The sequence below is a fragment of the Danio rerio genome, chromosome 1, assembly GCF_052040795.2.
Source record: "Danio rerio strain M-AB ecotype USA chromosome 1, GRCz13ab, whole genome shotgun sequence".
Lineage (NCBI taxonomy): Eukaryota > Metazoa > Chordata > Actinopteri > Cypriniformes > Danionidae > Danio > Danio rerio.
In genome coordinates, this window is record NC_141021.1 from 13430001 (window position 1) to 13442876 (window position 12876).

Here is a 12876-nt window from a genome sequence, read left to right on the forward strand (position 1 = left end):
TTGTTTACAGTAGGTAAATATACTTTGACTGAACAAATCAATCAAAGCGACGTTCAGTTGCTGGTGTCAAATATCATGTTAGACATGTTGCTACTGTAAGTTTATGGGTAGAGCTTTGTCTTACCCCAGCAGGTACAGGACGTCAACATGAACTCAGATTGACGTTGCACTCTAACATCATGGGGACATCGCATTTCAATTGAAAATGAAAATGACGGGTTGACATCAGAACCAAACATCAGGTCGATGTCAATAGCCCCTTTCACACATACAGACCTTTCCGGAAAATTGCCGGCAATTTTCCGGAAAGGTTGTATGTGTGAACAGGTCCTTTTTGAAAATACCGGTAAATTCGTTCTGGCTATTTTCCGGAAAGAGAAGTTGTAACATTACCGGCAATTTGCCGGAATGCTGCGCTGTGTGAATGCAGAAGGAAGATTACCGTAATAAGCGCGTGCACGTCTAGAACGTGCTGACGTGAGACGCCTGCTTTAGCCAATCACAACATTCAGACGCGTTTACGTCCGCGCGGTTCATGAGAATAAAAGCCTTTGAATATTTTTCCAGACACATTTAGCTGCTAGAAGTTAGTCAGATCACGTTTATATGTTCTTCTTAATGCCAACTGTGTAAATAATCATCGATGAGATGCTTATGATAAGCCGTTGTTTGTTTACCTTCAAGCTTTGCGTGTGCCTGTGAAAACAGCCTGTGAGCACCTGCACACGCACATGAATCTCGACATGCGAAAGTGATCCTGCGAAAGTTGTTCACAATATTGATCATCCACAGAGTTTGTAATTTATAGTCAAATGTTTACAAATACAAGCGCAGCCGTTCAAAGCTCATTTGTAGTAAATGATGTCAGAATTTACCGGTATTTTGGAATGGATGTGTGAATGCTCTTTTCCGGAAAATTTCCGTAACGTCCTCGCCTGTGTGAACAGCGCTTTTTTGAATATACCGGTAAAGTCGTTCCGGAAATTTTCCGGATATTTACCGGTATCACTGTGTGAAAGGGGCTAATGTTCAATGTCCAACCTAAAATCAACCAAATATCAACGTCTAATGATGTTACAGCTTGACATTGTGTGGATGTTACCACAATGACGTCTATCAGATGTTGGATTTTGGTTGCTGTACCTGACGACTAAACTAAACTTTAGATTTTGATCCCTTTCCAACGCAACCTAAAATCAACCCAATTTTTACATAATTTGATGTTGTTATTGGACATCAAAATAACGTTGTCCTTAGACGCTGGATAGACGTGGAATTTTGGTGACCTGACGTCATGACCTAAATCTAACCTAATATTAACATCTTATAATGCTGTGTGCCTACTGGGACTATACCTGAAGCCGAACTTGTCCATGGAGACGGAGAGGTGGCGCGGCTGACTGGAGCACCCATAGGTGTTGCGATCGTCCATAGGGATGATGTCTACATCACTGAAGATGAAGCAATCATAGTCGTACTCCTTCAGCGCCTCTGCGTAACCCACATTGAGCAGTTTGGCCCTGTTGAATGTGTTCTCTCCATCCTAAACAGGCAGCATATAATGAAGAATAGATGTCACGTACTATAAAAAACACTTCACACAATTTCTTCATGCTGTCCCAACACAAATCGATTAAGTTCATTATTTTTATGCACACTTAAAAAATGACTTTTGCTGCTTGTTCAAACTACTTATTTAAAATGAGTTGAAAACACAATTCTTAAGGGTTTTTTGAACAACTTACTTGTTTTATGTTTAATTCACTTAAACTGCATTTTTTACAACGCATTTTCAGTGGATTAAGTTGGCCCCAAAGAACTTACGAATTGTGTGGTTTCAACTCAAAAATTGTGTGCAATCAAAAAATAATTCAGCAAGTGCTTAACCTAACTGTGTGTGACATGCATGAACTTAATCATTAATTTTCCTTCAGTTTAGTCCCTTATTTACCCCAGCGAAACCGAACACCCGGAGGAAACCCATGCCAACACGGGGAGAACATGCAAACTCCACACAGAAATGCAAGCTGACCCAGCCAGGACTCAAACCAGCAACCTTCTTGCTGTGAGGCGACAGTGCCCACCACTGAGCCACCGTGCCACTCAGCATGTGTTTTTATCCGGTCGTACGTCACTGTTATTTTTTTGTGTTGGTTCAGGTGGACAATAAAGTAAAACAAACATATTGCAAAAGAAAAAAGTTGTTGAAATTGAAACAAGCTCCAACAAGAAACACCTTTCTTTTAGGTAGGAATGTAAAAGATTACATAATAAAAGTGCATATATCAGTCCAAAATGATCACAAATGCCTTACAAATTAAAGACAAAAGGTAAAATGTGCAGCCTCACAACTTGATCTATTGCGGCTGCTGGATTATTAATGTCAATTCACAACATTATATTTAGATCTGCCCATATTGTGTCATATTTCTTTGTATAAACAATGAATGTTTCTACCACGTGCTATCACATGTCTGCTGAGTCATGATGACAAAACAACATGCAGATATAGTGCAAGATATTAATTTATCAGGTTTAGTCATTATTTCAAGCACTTTTAACCTACTTAAGACTAACATCGATTTAAATGTGATTTATTATTTGTTGCTAACATTTTATTTGTGACTATTAATAGTATTCTGACAAAAATATTGTCCCTTAAATGTAAAGGTTTATTTAATTCTGCCGATTCTGTTTAACATTGATAAGGATGTAATAACCACAACTAAATCAGTCAATCAGACATGCATGCATTGATAAACAAATACAGGCAAAAGCGCTAAGGAAAAAAAACTTCCTCCATCTCAGTTTTCATGGCAGTTTGCATGCTGATTTTCCTGTGAACAAGGTGAACAGAGCGTGAAAAGAAAAAAAAAAAAACAGGTCAAGGAAAACAAAAAAAGATTTAATACTGGATCATGTATTAGGTGGAAAGTTCAAATACAACTGTTTGACTGATACTTAAATCTCTTTTCCATTTAGTCTAGTATTTTTTTCTAATAGCATTTTTGGAATCTAGGTATAAAACAAAACAAAACAAAACAAAACAAAAGTAAAAATAAATAAATAAATAAATAAATAAGCAAAATAAGTAAAATAAGTATAAAATAAAATGTAAAATAAAATAAATAAAAGTAAATAAAGTAAAATAAAATAAAATAAAAATTAATACATAAAATATAAATTAAAATAAAACAGATAAAAATTAAAATATAGGTACAAAATAAAATAATTGTTAAGAATAAAATAAAATAAATGAAAAATAAAATAAAACAGATAAAAATAAAACGTAAGTATCAAATAAATGAATAAAATATAAAATAAAACAAACATAAAATCAAATAAATGAATAAAATGAAATAAAATATTATAAATAATGAAATAAAGTAAAAAAAAATTAAAATAAATTAAAAATAAAACTAGAATTGTAATGATTTCTTTTGCATTAAATATTTACAGATTTGTCTCAGCCATTTGAACAACACTCTACAACAGTGTGAATTATTAAAACTAATGGACACTCAAACAAGTGTGGTTTTGAATGAATCTCAATGGCAGTTACATTTGAGCTCATGTTAAAGGGATATTTCAGCCAAAACTGAACATTCTGTTATGATTTACTCTCCCTTCACCTCCCTTCACTTCACTTCACACCCGTCACAAACCTGCTTGAGTTTCTTTCTATTGTCGAACGCGAAAGAAGATATTTTGAAGAAAGCTGAAAAACCTGTAACCATTGACTTTCATATGCTTTTTGTACAATTTTAACATTCTTCAAAATAAAAGAAGCTCATGAAGGTTTGGAACCCCCTGAGGGATAAAATAAATAGTGAACTTTCCCTTCAAGAATTATTGACGCAAGCAGCTCTTATAATGAACAAATACTCCACATTCCAGATTGCATTTTAACATTGCAGTCAGCAACACAATATCCCAAATTAGGTCATAATATGCACTTTTAAATGCATAAAAGTGTCCACACACCTGATCAAACAGAGAGAAACAGGTGTTATTAGTCCCTTTTTGGGGGTTTTCAGACTACAGTTTTGTTTCTTTGTTGTTATTGCACAAGAAGTTTCAAAGAAGTCACACCAAGCATGCTGACTATGCAAAGCCAAGTACATGCATTTCCATACTTCAAGGTGAACATCTCCTGAAAAAAGCCAACACACAGTAGTATGCACACTATATATCTATCTGTCTGTCCGTCTATCTATCTATCTATCTATCTATCTATCTATCTATCTATCTATCTATCTATCTATCTATCTATCTATCTATCTATCTATCTATCTATCTATCTATCTATCCATCCATCCATCCATCCATCCATCCATCCATCCATCCATCCATCCATCCAACCAACCAACCAACCAACCAACTCATCCAGCTTATGTTTTAAAAAGCGAATGCCCTTCCAGCTGCAACCCAGTACTGAGAAACACCCATACACACTCATTCACACACATACACTACGGGCAATTTAGTTTATTCAATTCACCTATACCACATATCTTTGGACTGTGGGGGAAACCAAAGCACCCGGAAGAAACCCACATCAACATGGGGAAAACATGCAAACTCCACACAGAAATGCCAAAAGAAATGGACAATTTGAAATTTCATAGGTTTTCAGAACTTCTGAACGTTTTTTCTACTTTTACAGTTTAAATGCATCTAAGAGCCTATTTTACATCTTTTACACCCTGAAACTGTTACAGCATCTAAATAATATGTAGTAGGGCTGCACGATATTGAAAAGGTTTAACATTGCAATATTTTATTCATTCATTGATATATATTGCAATACAAAAACAATTTCACTAGATGAGTTAAATATCATCTATTTGGAAAGATAATTTAATAATCATGATAATAGCATGTTAACCTGGGATTCCCAGCCCTGTTTAATTACTCTACCTGAGTATCTGACTAATTTATTTAAGCTTGCAGTTTGTTTCACTCCAATAAAAGACTATAACTATTCAATAATAAAAAAGAGCTATTCAAAATTGTATTAATAATCACTATATATATATATATATATATATATATATTGCAGAAAAATAAAATATTGCAATGTCATATTTTTCCAATATTGTGCAGCCCTACATTACAATATTGATGGTGAAACGATATTGTGCAGCCCGAGTAGAAATAAATAACAAGTGAGTTTCTGTACCTGTTCTATGATATAAATCCCATAATCCAGCAGCTGTCTCTTTAAGATAGGGTGAAGGTAGTAGAGCCAGTATTTGAGGTGTTCTTCTCTGTTTCTGTATGGGATGATTATCGCCACTTTTTGCAGAGCCACACATTTGGTGGGTGTATATCTGCCGCCCATCGTCAGATGCTTATTGCCTTCACGCACCAAATTAAAATCCACGGGAGTCGAAAATTCAACTCGCAGTTGACCCACTGAAAGAGAAATGAGGAGAAAGAGCATGACAGTGATGCATGTACTGTTTATACAAAAGAAAGAGGAAGATACCGCTTATGCAACATCTTTTTACTTCTTTTTTCAAACTAGCCAGCTTCCTTTACATTCCCTCCTTTGCCCCTTTTAGTCTTTACATTTTTTTTTTGTCTTTTCACTGGTCTGAGTGTTGCAGAAACTGCCGACCTGATGGGATTTTCATGCACAACCATCTTTAGGTTTTACAAAGAATGGTCCGAAGATGATTCGAGCTAATAGAAAGGCAACAGTAACTCAAATAACCACTCGTTACAACCGAGGAATGAAGAAGAGCATCTCTAAACTCACAACACGTCCAACCTTGAGGTGGATGGGCTACCGTAGCAGAAGACCACTATAATCCAGTGCCCTGCTGAATCTATGCCACAAAGGATTAAGGTTCGGAAGCCAAAAGGGGGTCCAACCAGGTACTAGGAAGGTGTACCTAATAAAGTGGCCAGTTAGTATTTAATCATCTGACTTTTTTTCAAGAAAAAAAATCCAAAATATTAGGTGTGTATCAGTGGATCAATTGCAAAAATATCACCTTCAACATCCTGTAGAGATGCTTGCACTGTGTTTGCAAACTTAATGAACAGGATTAGATGTGATGTTTGTCAATCTGACAGTCACTGCTGATGTTTTCATAATGCAACTTTATTTAAACTTTATGTATTGCTTAAAGAGACAGCTCATCCACAAAATCAAAATATACAGATCATTTATACACCCTTAAACATGTTTACTTCTTATGTTGAAACAGTGAGCAAAAGTAATTCAACTTCTATTACAAACTTACAGGTTAAATATGGGGTTAGTAAATAGAAATGAAAGATGTGCATCAAGCAATTTAAGAGAGAGGCTTTTAAAAATGACATTTAGACTCAAAAATTAGTCACTTTCTGAATGTTTTAACCAAACCAGGCTCATTCTGAAATACATACCAATTTATACATTTCTGGAGAGTGTCAAATAATTCCCAGGAGGTGTGTTTTTTAGCAGTTTTTGTTTTCATGAATTCACCAGATGTATGCTTTTTCAGATATCAAATTTTTAAACCCAACCAATAGTGTTTTCAAAAGCACGGATTAATCCTTTGCCCATTTTCAGATTAAACCACATTCTCACCCTGTTATTTACTTCTTCATTATATTCAATGGTTTCTGCTTTTATACCCACTTTCTAAAACCATTATTCGTCAGACTTAAACCCCGTCGTTGTGGTCAACTCCTCTCTGCAACTCAAGTCCCCCGACAAACATAGCGAGCTAAAGGACAAACTGTTAACAGCGGGAAAGCCATCCATAAGGTGGTAAGCGCAGAAAGGAATGGCGTCATACCACCATGTAGTAGAGCTGCACAACTCTGGCTAAAATGAGAATCAGGATTTTTTGCTTAAAATAAAGATCATGATTTTCTCACGATTCTATAGATGTAAAATAAAGGTTAAGTTATAACATCAGAATACAACTCTTCAAATTTCTAAAGTTGAATTATTGTGTTTGAGACAAATGTTTGCAATCTGTCATTGACAACATTATTTTCACTTGTAAAATGAGACATTTGTCATTATCAGATTTCATTGCATTATATTCAACATTATATACAGTAGGCTAGAGTAGTTATACTGACACTGTTATACACTTATTCTCATGTACAACACTCTGTGTTTGCTATGAAAGAAAAACATATTAAATGCTTGTCATGATCATAACTTTATAATGTTTACTCAGTTATGATTATTTAAATGATGTGCACGCTTTCGGTTTCATTTTCACTGCTAAGAGCGGTTCATACTTCCCACGTGGTTCCCAACCGATCACTCTGTGTGACAAACTGAGTGTTATTTACAACTTTATTACCTGTTATCCACAGCCTATGCAGGTTCTGTTCACTAAAGTAGACTTCATTCAGAGGCGCGCACCCGCCCTCTCTGTGGTGACAGCTGACAGTCAGCTCATGTCACGTGTAATTTCGCGGCCGTGAATACATCATTACATGAAGACAGAAATAGCATTTTTGAGAGAATTATACCTTATAAATACAGTATGTGACTCTTTAAAGGGCACCTAGGTTACCCCTTTTTTCAGATTTAATATAAGTCTTTTGCATCTCTAGAATGTGTATATAAAGTTTCAGATCAAAATACCCATCAGATTTTTCATTATACCTTTTACAAGATGCTGTTTTATACTGATTTCCAGCAGGGGGTGGTTTTGTCGTACTGCGCCTTTAAGACGAGTCTTTCCCGTCCACTATTTCTACATGCCTCCTCCCTCAGCTGCGTCAGACAACAGACAGACTTAAAGGAAGAAGGTCTCACGTAGCGTTTGTGAGATACTACAGTAAGAACTAACCTTTGCTAATCAGTATTCTGAAGTTGCATTGATGAGTCACACACAATATTGTTACAAAGTTAACGCACACACACACACACACACACAGATACACACGCACACACAGGCAGGCAGGCAAGCAGACAGAGCGCACTTAGCTTAGTTAAGGCTAACCTCAAGTACTGTGTGGATATCTGTTATGCTAATGTACAAAATAAACCTGATTTAACTTCCACAAACCGGGATTGAAGCGTCTTCTTTTATAATTGTTCTGACACGTGGCTGTGCTGATGAAGTAAAGCTGAAGTAAAACGCTGTAATTAATTACACACATACTCTGTTTTAAAACACTTTAAACATGTGAAACTTACTCTTAATTACATTTGATGATAATTGCTGATCCTAGCGAACAGAACAGAGCTTTTATTCCCGGTTGCTTTGCGTATGTCTGCCTGGTCTTGTTGACATATACACGCGACTACCGGAACATGTTAATGCGCGCAGCTGTCAATCAATTCGGTGGGCGGGGGGATCGCACACCTACGTAATGGTGCGATCGATTTGAAAACAGCTCCAATTGGCCGACCCTTTTTTTTGTAGTTAAATTGAAAAAAAAGGACTGGGTGTGTTCATATCACCCTAGTATGACGGTCTATACACTATACCAACACACAGATCTGTCCAAACAGCTTGAAAAGTAGATTTTTTACCATAGGTGCCCTTTAAACACCATTTGGAGGTGTCTAGCTAGACTTGGGTGGCCGCCTATGCTTCTCTCCTGAACTTGAAAATATGATTAGCAGAATCATAGAAATGCTGGATTAAGATCGTCTAGGGGGTTGAATCGAGATTGTGATCTTTTAACAATTAATCGTGCAGCTCTATCCCGTAGCGTTCGTTTTAAAGACGAAATTCTTGCTACTTAATCACAATTTTCGTAAATATATATATATAGAGCTTCGTTTTCAGAATGAGCCTTTGTTGGTTTTAACAATCGATCAACACATTCTGAATGTTCACCCAAAAATGAAAATTCATCATTTACTTACCCATTACTTGTTTCAAACCTGCTTAAGTTTCTTTCTTCTAATAAACATAAAATAAGATATTTTGAAGAAAGCTGCAGACCAGTATTAAGCAGTTACAGGTTTTAGATTTCTTCAAAATATCTTCTTTGTGTTCAACAGAAGCAGTGGTGTAAAGTAACAAATTACAAATACTCAGACTACTGTAAATGAGTAGTTATTTTTTCAGAAATTGTAACTTACTAAGTAGTTTTAAAATTGTGTACTTTTACTCTACCTTTACATTTTTAGTGCAGTATTGGTACTTTTACTCCTCTACTTTCCTTCTCCCTGCAGTCACTATTTTATTTTTTCTTGTCTATGGGGATTAGAAAAATCAGTCTTATGATTCCTGTCCAATCAAATCACACATAGAAGGTAAATCGCATCATACTGAACTACCTCAAGACATGGTCGACTTATAATCATAATTGCAGCAAACTGTTTGGAAGCATTAAAAGTGTCCAAGAAGATGTCCAAAATCTTTGCACACATTGACCAAGAGACTGTTTAGATGCACGTCACTGATGAGAGGATGATGGATGTTTATGGTATAATGACCTAAATAGCCCAAGGCACAAGACGTCAACATGATGTCAGATTGACGTTGTACCCCAACGCTGTGGAGACATTGCATTTTGTTAGAAATAAAAATGGAGTTGACGTCAGAAATCAACGCCAGGCTGACATCAATGTCCAACGTTCAACATAAAATCAACGTCTAATGATGTTACAGCTTGACGTTGTGTTGACGTTACCACTAAAACATCTATCATACTTAGATTTTGGTTGCTATACCTGAAGAACCAATGTCGGTATTTGAAGCTGTTGGCTCGACTTTGGATTTTAGACAGTCAATAGTTGATACTGGACATTAAAATAACGTTATCCTTAGATGCTAACTAGACATTGGATTTTGGTCAACTGACATCACAACCTAAATCTAAACAAATATCAACATCTTATGATGTTGTGACTGCTTGGCAATAACTAAATGCTCTACAGAACCTTCACACAAATCCACAAATTACATGTAAACACATTAGCTTTTCACAGTTTAATACTCACTGCTCACTACTCTTGAATACTTTTGAAAGGTCTATTTACTCATATTTTAACTACTTACAACAGATACTTTTACTCTACTTGCACTACATTTTTAGGCAAGTAATGGTACTTTTACTCAAGTATGATTTTTCAGTACTCTTTCTACCATTGGACAAAAGAAAGGAACTCAAGGTTGGGAGCCATTTGAGGGGTATTTTTTATTTTTGCGTGAACTACCCCTTCATACTCCATATCAGAAAAAAATACTACATCACAGAACAAAAACTTTCAGTTTTGATTTAACTTTAACTTACCCAAAAGTGGCGACGTTTCAGGACACGACTCCAGTACTTCTGCAGGTTTCTCTACGTCACCAATAATGACAGTCTCGTTATTATAGATACGTTTATATACAGCTACGTCAAGTGTTTCATTGTCAGTCTGTCCCAATTCTCCGTGAGTTTGTGAATTAACCATATCAGAGATAAATGAAATGTGTCGATAATTCCTAAATTTAGTTAAAGGCGACTCTGATAAATAGAAAATCAGTGCCACGATGAGGTGAAGCCCGCAGAGCAGCACGAGCACGACGCATGCTTTAGTGAAGAATCCCACCGACTCCGACATTCTCGCAAAACTACAGAGACCGCTTCATTCACGAGGAATAAAAAGTCCTAAAACTAAGACACCTCTGTCCGTTCCTTCATGGGATAACCAGCTTAGTCCTTTTAGAAAGTTTTTGTGATAGCGATCGCGTCCGTCAACGTCCAGTTTTTCCGGCATTGATGAAGATCAGTCTTGAAGAGCGAGATCCTCTGAAGTGACAGCAGTGGGCGTTTACTGTGTGCACTTGTAAACTACTTGTAGAGGAAGGCTGGGAAACAAGTGTGAAAGCTCAACCTCCAAGAAACCCTCCAAACATAATAAATGTATAAAGATGCTCATTAAGATTTCAATTATTTGATTCAGAGTACAATTAAAAACAATACTGTGATTTTATTTATTTAATTATTTATTTATTTTTATTATTGTAATAATACTTAGGTCTATATTGTAGGCAGCAGGCTATATATATATATATATACATACACACACACACACACACACACACACACACACACACACACACATACATACATACATACATATACATATATATTATACATATATATATATATATATACCTTGGTGTCAAAGCTGAATTTCCAGCATTATTAGTCTTCAGTGTTTGATTATTATTATTATTAATTTGAAAAGCGTTGATGCTTCATATTTCTTTTTTAAAACTATTAAATGTTATGCCATTTAAAGATACAAACTTTTATTCATAAAGGACAAAGGTGATCAAGAGTGAATTTAAAATATTTCATAGCATACAGTGTTAAGCATAATTGTGTACACCCCATTTTGAAGATGAATACTTTGATCCAGATCTCAATGAATATGTATTTTGGTGCATTTAAACAAAAGATTTATTAACCATATAAGTAATAAAACACTCTATTAAAATAGTTGGGTCAAAAATACCCCAACATATAACCCAACTATGTTATTATAGCATCTTCCATTAGTACAGCCCTCACAAATCTATCATTTAATTATTATTTTAATAGAAAGCTATATAATATTATATGTGTGCATATACAGTACATTAGATTAGTCAGTACTTCAGTGTTAATTTTGACAGCGAATTTTGATTAGTCTTAGTCTTCTGAATCATTTTACAGTTAGTCTAATTCTAGTCGTCTAAACTTCATAATATTTTAGTCGACTAAATCTACTTAAGATTTAGGGGAGGTTGTGGGTGAAATTACAGGAGTTAAGAAATAACAAAACGAGAGGGTGGCGGGAGATGGGTCTGAAATACAGGAAACTCCTAGGTCTCCCGGGAGTGCTGGCAGGTATAAGGTGTTAAATCATATAGAGGAATTTTAAAGATAAGATTTACACAATAAATAAAAGTGAGCTTGATCACTTCAAGGCAGTTTCGTTATGTTGTATGCAGCATAAATTACATCAATATGTTGCATTTGTCTTGACATTAAATGTGAATCTGCTTTTTCTTTCAGCTGCTGCCATTTCATTCATTCATTCATTCATTCATTCATTCATTCATTCATTCATTTTCTTTTCGGCTTAGTCCCTTATTTATCAGGTGTCACCACAGCGGAATAAGCTACCAACTAATCCAGAATATGCTTTAGGCAGCAGATCCCCTTCCAACTGAAACCCATCACTGGGAAACACCCATACACTCTCATTCACACACAAACATTACAGACAGTTTAGCTTACCCAATTACTCTATAGTGCATATGTTTGGACTTGTGGGGGAAACCAGAGCACCCGGAGCCAATTTTTCTAAAAACGTCCCTCAATCACATTCTCGTCTTGTTTTTATTAGTCAACAAAAATGTCAGTATATTTTTATTATAGTTGTCATCATCATCCCTTCATTTCTATTTAGTTTTCATCTAGTTTTTGTCAGTAGAAACTTGTTTGTCACGAAAATCATAACAAAATTTTTTTCTGTACGAAATTAACACTGCAGTGCTAAAGCCAAATCTGGAGCTCATCCAACAAAATAACTTACGATAACGGTCCAATAACTAGTACAGCCAAATTTATATGTTATAGAAAAAAATATCAAATACAAATTTAAATAAAGAGGAAAATTCAAGAGAAGCAAAAAAGTTTTTAAATTTTGTTGAAATTTTGAAGGTTGTAGTTTTATTTAGCAATATTTAGCTTGATTTTAACTGTATTATCTTTCAATTTCTAAAGATGTTTGGTGACTTAAATACAATTTTAATAAATATTTCTGTTTAATAAAACTGTTTTGCTTAAATGCATCAAAATACATTGCCTATATTCACTGAGGAATGAATAAAAATATTCATTTTCAAAATGGAGTGTACTCAATTATGCTGAGCACTGTACATCTGTCTAATTCAAAGCAAAATGACTCAAAAATGC

The 12876-nt window shown here is 35.2% G+C and overlaps 1 protein-coding gene across 5 annotated transcripts in view; it reads right to left on the reverse strand.

Annotated features, from left to right (window-relative positions):
* b4galt1 (beta-1,4-galactosyltransferase 1) overlaps positions 1–10726 on the reverse strand; it is a 20425-nt gene extending 9699 nt beyond the window's left edge. For all 5 annotated transcript variants that reach the window (XR_015475737.1, XR_015475736.1, XR_015475738.1 and 2 more), the window contains 3 exon segments: positions 10216–10726; positions 5183–5418; positions 1356–1543 (listed from right to left, as the gene is read on the reverse strand). Coding sequence is in view for 2 of the 5 variants with exons in the window: in NM_001442197.1 (NP_001429126.1) it covers positions 1356–1543; positions 5183–5418; positions 10216–10528 (737 nt within the window). In the remaining 3 variants the exon portion in view is untranslated.
* Between the last annotated feature and the right edge of the window lie 2150 nt (positions 10727–12876).